Source organism: Lycium barbarum, chromosome 7, assembly GCF_019175385.1.
Source record: "Lycium barbarum isolate Lr01 chromosome 7, ASM1917538v2, whole genome shotgun sequence".
NCBI classification, from domain to species: Eukaryota; Viridiplantae; Streptophyta; class Magnoliopsida; order Solanales; family Solanaceae; genus Lycium; species Lycium barbarum.
Genome location: NC_083343.1, coordinates 89,845,638 through 89,853,899, shown reverse-complemented (window position 1 = coordinate 89,853,899; position 8,262 = coordinate 89,845,638). Strand labels below are relative to the sequence as shown.

Below are 8,262 nucleotides of genomic sequence, written 5' to 3'. Positions count from 1 at the left end.
TTTTAGCAAACTAACAGCCCATTTCTAATAATTCACTAAACAAGTAAGGAAATAATTACCTAAACTAATCAGACTCAGTCTTAATTCTAACTAAAACAAAAGGAAAACGCAGAAAGAATGACAACAAGATTAAATCTTACCTTTTGTGCGTGTAGCCGTGTGCAAGAATGGACTTGGAAACCTTTTTGTGCTTCCAATTTCTCCAACTCAAACCACAGAACACCAACCAAAGACACAAAGCAAAAAATAAATTTTTTAGACTGTGAGATTTTAACTTCGAGTTTAAGCCTAAAAATTATATTGAATAAACTTAAGTCTTGATTTTTTTTTAGATTCAAATCTATAGTTCCCTCTTTTGTCTTTCTAAATATGGGTAGAACCCCCCAAAAAATGCTAAAAGACTCTTTCACCGATGTGGGACTTGTGAGTTTTCCACAAGTACCACTTGAAATCAACTTTGAACGGACACATCGAGAGGAGGTGGTAATCAACGACTCTTTTTTAGCCTAATACCCCTCAGACCACTTGCAAGTTAAAGAAAACAAAGAAAATGGCAAAGATCGTACCTTTAAGGGAGCGTTTGTAGAGATTTAACGGAGAAAGCGTGAAAAAAAATGAAGCAATAAATGCGTTGTCCTATCTTTGCCACTACCGTGTCTTACACGCCTGCACCACCCTATAATCGGCGATGGGACAAAAGCAGAGGTGGAGAGGGGGTAGGGCGGTGCTAGGGTTATACGAAAACCCTAGCCGCTTGAGAAGGATAATGACCCCTTTGGGGTCTGATTTAATTGAGGAGGGAGTATTATATCTTTGGTGCTTGGGCCGAGTCTGGGCAATTGGGCCTGAGCTCGGCCAGATAAAAGGATAAGGGGGGAGGCCCTTTTTGACATATATATACACACACACAATGTATACATATACATATACATAGTGTATATATATGTATGAAGGGGCCAAATAGGCAGTCCAATAAATGGTCCAAGCTAAAAATATCAATTATTAACCATGATATTTTAAGCATGATCGATTTAGGACGTAATTAATTTAAAACACGACTATTAAATCTATTTTTTGCAGTTATGGCCTCAATTGGCTTTAAAACTAAATGATTGTTGTAATTATGCCAATGGATTTGGTCATCTCAATTAAATCCACTAGGAGGCTAAATTTGCAAAAATGACCCCAATCACCTTAAACCATGAATTGGTCAATTCAAATGCGGTCATTTATGTAAAATAATTATATAATCAAACCAATTTGCAAAATGAACCCTCCAATTAAATATTAAACAATTATGCAAACACACAGAAAATAAAGGCCGAGGGGTAAAATGGTCAATTCTTTTAATTATTCAAATACCTTGGATAAAAATAGAATAAATTATTTATTAATCTAATTTATCCTTGATTCAACAATTAAGTAAGTAATTATTCAATTTTTTTTTGCTTTTGATTAATTCAAATAAAATATTCCATAAATGTCATGAAATATCAATTAAAATCTTTTTATCGATTTAAAAGAGTAAAACACAAACCTGAACAATTTTATAAAATCTATTTAGACCTTTTAAGGCGCACATATTATTTTATTTATTATCTAAGGGCTCTGAGTAATTAGAAAAAATTAGGAGAGGTTAAAAATTAGGTGTCAACAATTTGTGTCAGGAAATTTCCTCTCTCTGTGTGGAAATGGGAGCAAAATTTCATCCCCAAGGAAACAAACATCTCCTATACAACAATCTGTCTTAGACTGCTCCAACTACCTACGAAATTCTATGATAGGAAAATCTTGGAGAGAGTAGGTAGAAAAATTGGGAAGTTACTCAAAATTGACTCATGCACATCGTCCACGCTAAGGGGATAATATGCTACAGTATGTGTACAAATCCCACTGCACATACCGGTAACACAAACAGTTACCATTGGAAGTCACAAACAAGCGGTGATTTATGAGGGTGAAGGAATCATGTGTAAGGGTTGTGGAAGAATTGGTCACACGGCACAAAAATGCACCTTTGCAACTGAAATTCCAAAATCGATAAGCTTGCAAAGGAAATCCAGAAAATCGACCCACCGGAAAGTGGAGAATGAAAAACAGTAACTTTCCCTAAGAAAAAAAAGCCAGTACATATGAACGGCAAAGGAAAAGAAGGAAAAGCATAGGGAAATCGGCCATATCAACCCAGGTAAAAGCTTACAATGCCACTATAGGTAAGTTCTCTAAAACCCATCATTTTAAATTTCAGGTGAAAGCCTTGTCGGAACCTTCCCCGGATGAGGAACCATCATCGAGTAAAGGGAAAGAAAAGGCCCAAGGTAAAAGGAAAATTGACCACATCATTAATGGACCCAATTCATTTCCTTCACCCGAGGCCTCTAGACCCAATGTGGAATACCCTAGTAGAAACGGGCCTCGTATGGGCTACAATCCTAAAGATTTGGCAGATAGGATCCAAAAAGATCTGCAAATCCGCTCCCCACCCTAAACCAAAAAAGCGAAAAAGCAGGTAGGCCCAAGAGTGAGGCATCTAACAAATGCTTCCACACCCAAACCAGTTTCTCCTTTGAGCATACCAGAAAATCTTTCTCATATCCATGATATATCTGTCTTGATCTTGATATTGGAAGATGGTGATGACAGAGGTAAGTATGATTCATGCGACTTTACTATGTTTCTATAGCCATCTCTATGTTGTGTGATACAGAGTGGTTAGCAATGATATTGGATAGAGGAGTCATTCTAGGCTGTGTGATACGGAATGACGGTACATGGACTTAGCGGTCCCCCATGGGTCATGACTGTTTAGAGGTGGACATCATCCCCCCGGAGCATGTGTATCATTGCATTGCATTGCATTCCATTTGCATACACATTATATTTTCTTATTGTCATTTGGATTGATATTGATCTTCGGTGATAATTGAGTTATTAGGTGATTATTGGATTATGTTTGGATTCGTGAAATATTTGAGACATCGTTTGGTAATTGATTGTACTATTTGGTCTTGTTGACTTGTTTCTATCTGTGAGCATGATTATCTTTCCATTTTCTTGGTTGTATACGTGATCTAACTGTTGTCGACCTATGATGCTTACTTAGTACCATGTTTTGTATAGATGCTACCTTTCTGTACTCTTTTTATGAGTGCAGAGTACGCTGTTGCGGAGACATCCACCCCTCGTGACTGATCCCGAGGTCTGATTCATTAACATCCAGGGTGAGCTCATGGAGAATCTTCAGCCCGGATGGCTACTCTTTCATTAATTGTCTTATTTCTATCCTTGAGACAATATTTATCTATGAGACTGTGTTCAGACTTTCTTCTATGTAGTAACTCTTATGCGGCTTAGACCAGAATTATTAGGCATGTATTATTCCGCACTTATTATTACTTTTATGTCAGAATTATTATATTATGGTTGGGAGTTGATTTCATTAATTATTTTGGATGTTGGTTAAGGGACGAGTTCGCCTACCGAGGTGGGAAAATGGTAGGTGCCCTCACATTTCTCGAGTTGGGGCATGACATGTTGGTATCAGAGCACTAGGTTACCTGATCTATAAGTAGAAGAGCAAGTCTAGTAGAGTCTTGCGGATCGGTACGAAAAGCTCCGTACTTATCTGCGAGAGGCTACAGGACTTTAGGAAATTTCCCTTCTTTCATTCTTTCATGCCACTTTATTGTAATTGGTATCTGAAATTTGCAAATTGGTATCTGATTCAAATTCTGTTCTCTCACATATGGTGAGGACTCGAGCTACGATGGCGAGCGATGAGGTACCAAAGCCCGCTCCTGGGGTAGGCACTAGAGGGCGAGGGGCAGCGAGAGGCCGCGGTCGAGCCAGGGGCCGTGGGGCTGCTCCAGCTATGGGTGGAGCCCCTGTAGCCGGACAGAGGCAAGCATACTCAGCCTCTCCAGAGTAGCAGCCGAAGGCAGCACTGGCTGTCAGGGGTGGTACAACATCAGCTCAGACTCATCCCGATACGGTGTCTAACCTCATGTTTCAGGATATCATATCTCGGGTACTTCTTCATCTGGACGACCAACATGCTGTAGGGGGTGCCACTACTCCAAGTGGCGGTTCTCATACTCGAGTGGGGGTGTAGACTCACGAATAGGGACAGACCACGGGTATGCATCTTGCTGCAGCCATAGCCCCGCTTATTGGTGTTGTTCAGATTCTTGAGGGTGCTCCTAGGTTTGTTGCTGTGCAGACTATGACTGTCGATGATCAGGATCTAGTTGAGAGGTTTCTGAAGATGAAGCTGCCCAAGTTCTTTGGCTTACATACCGAGGATGCTTATGGGTTCCTTGTGTAGATGCATGAGCGTCTGTGACAGATGGGTATAGTTGAGACTCATGGCGTGGACTACGTATCAGTCCAGTTTCACGACGATGCAAAGACTTGGTGGAGAGCATTCATTGATAGAAGGCTAGTGGGTGCGCCCCCTCTTTCTTGGACTCAGTTCCATCAGGCCTTCTCCAAAAAGTACGTGCTGCGTACTTTGAGGGATGCGCACAGGGATGAGTTTCTCCATTTGCGACAACGTGGGTTGTCTGTTTCTGAGTATGAGGCCAGATATATATTCTTAGCCCGATATGCTGCCCAGATAATTCTCTCAGAAGAGGAGAGAGTCCATAGATTTATGAATAGACTTGTGTATCCGATTCATATTACTTGTCTTCATTTAGTGACCATGGGGTTTTGTTTCTAGGCTATTGTTGATAATGCTGTGGGTGTCGAGTCTGCTAAGGCTCGATCTTTGGGAGAGGTTAGTGAGAATAAGACACGTCATTATGGTATTTTTAGTGGATCCACTTACAGGGGTGGGGGGACAGTCATTCAGGCCCTATTAGTCAGCCCTCAGCCGCCCTGTCCAGTCAGTACTACAGGCTTGTTCGAGTGGTCCTACTATACCCAGTGACTATGGAGCTAGGCAGTCTTATGGTGGATCTTACTCCCGTAAAGTAGACTATACTGATCCCTCTAGTTCATCAGTTTCCATGCATCAACTTCCAGCTCTTAGAGCATGCTATGTGTGCGGCGACCCCAGTCACCTTATGAGAGATTGTCCCAGGTCAGTGCATAGTGGGTCCTAGCAGGTTCTAAGTTCTATACTCTGAGGCTTCCTGTACCTTCTTGTGGCAGAGGTGGCTCATCAATTAGAGGCGATGCTCAATCGGGCCGCGATGGCTCTTATCAGACCAAAGGTGGACACCAGTCAGGTACAGGTAGTCCGCAGGCTTCTAGAGGTGGCCATGGTGGCAGTCTTTGCTATTCCTTTCAGAGTAGGCCTGAGGCGGAGGCCTCTGATGCTGTCATCTCAGGTAATCTTCCTTTTCGATATCGACCTATTTCGGTATTATTTGATCCGAGGTCTACTTTTTTCTATATGTCTGTCTATCATGCTGTTGATTGGATTTGTGTGGTGATTGTATTGGTGTGCCTATCTGTGTATCGACTCCGGTCGAAGATTTTCTTATTGTTGATCGAGTCTTTCGGTCTTGTTTAATTACTTTCATGCGGTATGATAAGTAGGCAAACTTAACGATATTGGATATGGTAGATTTTAACATTACTTTGGGTATGACCTGGTTATCTTCCTACCATGCGATCTTGGATTGTCACGCTAAGACAATCACTTTAGCTATGCCTGGTATTCCTTGATTAGAGTGGAGGGGTACTATGAGTCCTGTTCCGAAGAATATCATTTTCTTTGTCCGTGCGAAGAAGTTAGTGGCCAAGGGGTGTTTGGCTTATTTAGCCTATCTTCGCGATACTAGTGTTGATTCTCTGCCCCTTGAGTCTGTGCCTATTGTGAGTGAGTTTGCAGAGGTCTTCCCTTCTGATTTGTTGGGTATCCCGCTCGACAGTGACATTGATTTCTGTATCTATTTGGATTCGGGCACACGTCCTATTTCCATTCCTCCTTATTGGATGGCGCCCGCTGAGTTGAGAGAGCTAAAGGAGCAGTTGCAAGATTTGTGGAGTAAGGGGTTTATTAGATCGAGTGTTTCTCCTTAGGGCGTTCTTGTTTTATTTGTGAAGAAGAAGGACAGTACTATGAGGATGTGCATTGATTATCGTCAGTTGAATAAGGTCACTATTCGTAACAAGTATCCCATTCCTTGTATTGATGACTTGTTCGACTAGCTCCACGGTGCTTCGATATTTCCAAAGATTGATTTGAGGTCAGGCTACCATCAGCTGAAGATTCGGGCCGAGGATGTTCCGAAGATGGCCTTCCGGACTCGTTATGGACACTACGGGCTCCTTGTGATCTCATTTGGGCGTAAGAATGCCCTAGATGCATTTATGACTTTGATGAATGGCATTTTCAAGCCATATCTTGATTCCTTTATGATTGTATTCATTGATGATATCATTGTTTATTCCAAGAGTAAAGAGGAGGAGCATGAGCACTATTTGAGGATTGTTCTTGGGTTGTTGAGGGAGAAGAGGCTTTATGCCAAGTTTTCTAAGTGCAAGTTTTGGCTTGAGCCCATGGCATTCTTGGGCCACATTGTGTCTAAGGACGGGATCATGATCAATCGCAAGAATATTGAGGCCAATAGAGATTTGGCGAGATCCACTACTGTGACCGAGATCCGTAGCTTCGTGGGATTAGCCAGCTATTACTGTCGATTTGTGAAAGGTTTCGCTTCTATTCCTTCTTCATTGACCAGATTGACTCAGAAGTATGTTCCCTTCCAATGGTCCGATGATTGTGAGGAGATCTTTCAAAAGCTCAAGACCTTTTTGATTTCAGCCCCGATTCTAGTATTACCCGTGGAGGTATGAATTTCTCAGTCTATTGTGATGCATCCCACGTGGGTTTAGGTGCTGTCTTAATGCAGGAGGGTAGTGTCATAGCCTATGCTTCCCGTCAGTTGAAGATCCATGAGAGGAACTACCCTACCCATGATTTGGAGTTGCTAGTTGTAGTCTTTGCATTGATGATCCAGAGGCATTACTTGTATGGTGTCCATTGTGAGGTTTTCACCAACCACTATAGCCTTCAGCATGTGTTTACCCATAGAGATCTTAATTCTGGGCAGCGAAGATGGATGGAGCTCCTGAAGGACTATGACATCTCTATTATTTATCATCCAAGGAAAGCTAATGTTGTTGCTGATGCCTTGAGTCGCAAGGCCAAGAGTATGGGGAGTTTAGCCTGTTTGGTTATTTCCGAGCATCCATTGGCCATGGAGGTTCAGACTCTGGCCAACAATTTCATTTGTCTTGATATTTCAGTTCTAAGTAGAGTCTTAGCTTGTGTTGAGGTGAGATCGTCCCTATTAGAGCAGATTAAGACTCATCAATTTGAGGATGCGCAGTTGTGTATAATTTAAGATTAGGTTCTGAGGGGTGAGGCCGAGGAGGCCATTCTAGATAGTGAGGGGATCCTGAGGATCAAGGGACGCGTGTGTGTTCCTCCAGTTGGTTATTTGATTCATTTGATCTTGACCGAGGCCCAGAGTTAGAGGTACTTTATTCATCCGGGTGCCACGAAGATGTGTCATGATTTGAGACAACATTACTGGTGGGGTAGGATGAAGAGAGACATTACAAATTTTGTGTCTAAGTGTAGGAATTGTCAGCATGTGAAGTATAAGAACCAGAGACCTGGTGGTGTGCTTAGAGGATGCCCATTCCCTAGTGGAAGTATGTGAGGATTTCCATGAATTTCGTTTTGGGTCCTTCAGAGACCCTGACCAAGTTTGATTCTGTGTGGGTTATTATTGTGCGATTGCACGGGGTCCCTATTTCCATTGTTTCGGATCGAGGTCCCCACTTTACTTCCATTTTTTTGGAAGGCTTTTCAGATAGAGTTGGGTACCCAGTTGGACCTGAGTACAACGTTTCATCCCCAGACTGATGGTCAGTCCGAGAGGACTATTTAAGTGCTCGAGGATATGTTGAGAGCATGTGTCATTGATTTTGGTGGTCATTGGGACAAGTTCTTTCCCCTGGCAGAGTTTGCGTACAACAATAGCTACCATTCAAGTATTGATGTGGCACCGTTCGAGTCTTTGTATGCCCAGTTGTGTAAGATTCATGGGTTCTGAGAGGTGAGGCTAAGGAGGCCATTCTTTATAGTGAGGGGATTCTGAGGATCAAGGGACGCGTGTGCATTCATCGTGTTGGTGACTTGATTCATTTGATTTTGACCGAGGCCCATAGTTCAAGGTACTCCATCCATCCGGGTGCCAGGAAGATGTATCGAGATTTAAGGCAGCACTACTGGTGGGGAGG

General features: G+C 42.3%; 1 protein-coding gene across 1 annotated transcript; it reads left to right on the top strand.

The window, feature by feature from the left end:
• The first annotated feature begins 4,345 nt into the window (after positions 1-4,345).
• LOC132601584 (uncharacterized) lies at positions 4,346-6,030 on the top strand. Its single transcript, XM_060314666.1, has 5 exons — positions 4,346-4,639; positions 4,721-4,777; positions 4,887-5,083; positions 5,155-5,333; positions 5,678-6,030. Exons 1-5 carry the CDS (start codon positions 4,346-4,348, stop codon positions 6,028-6,030), a joined length of 1,080 nt encoding a protein of 359 aa, XP_060170649.1.
• The last annotated feature ends 2,232 nt before the right edge of the window (positions 6,031-8,262 follow it).

What these genes read in the sequence shown, in the direction of transcription:
- LOC132601584 (XM_060314666.1), top strand. Translation starts at nt 4,346, where the DNA reads ATGGGTATAGTTGAGACTCATGGCGTGGACTACGTATCAGTCCAGTTT. An exon ending in TTCTCTCAGAAGAGGAGAGA is followed by an intron (nt 4,640 to 4,720) that starts GTCCATAGATTT and finishes TTTTGTTTCTAG; the next exon opens with GCTATTGTTGATAATGCTGT. An exon ending in CTCTGATGCTGTCATCTCAG is followed by an intron (nt 5,334 to 5,677) that starts GTAATCTTCCTT and finishes TTCCTTGATTAG; the next exon opens with AGTGGAGGGGTACTATGAGT.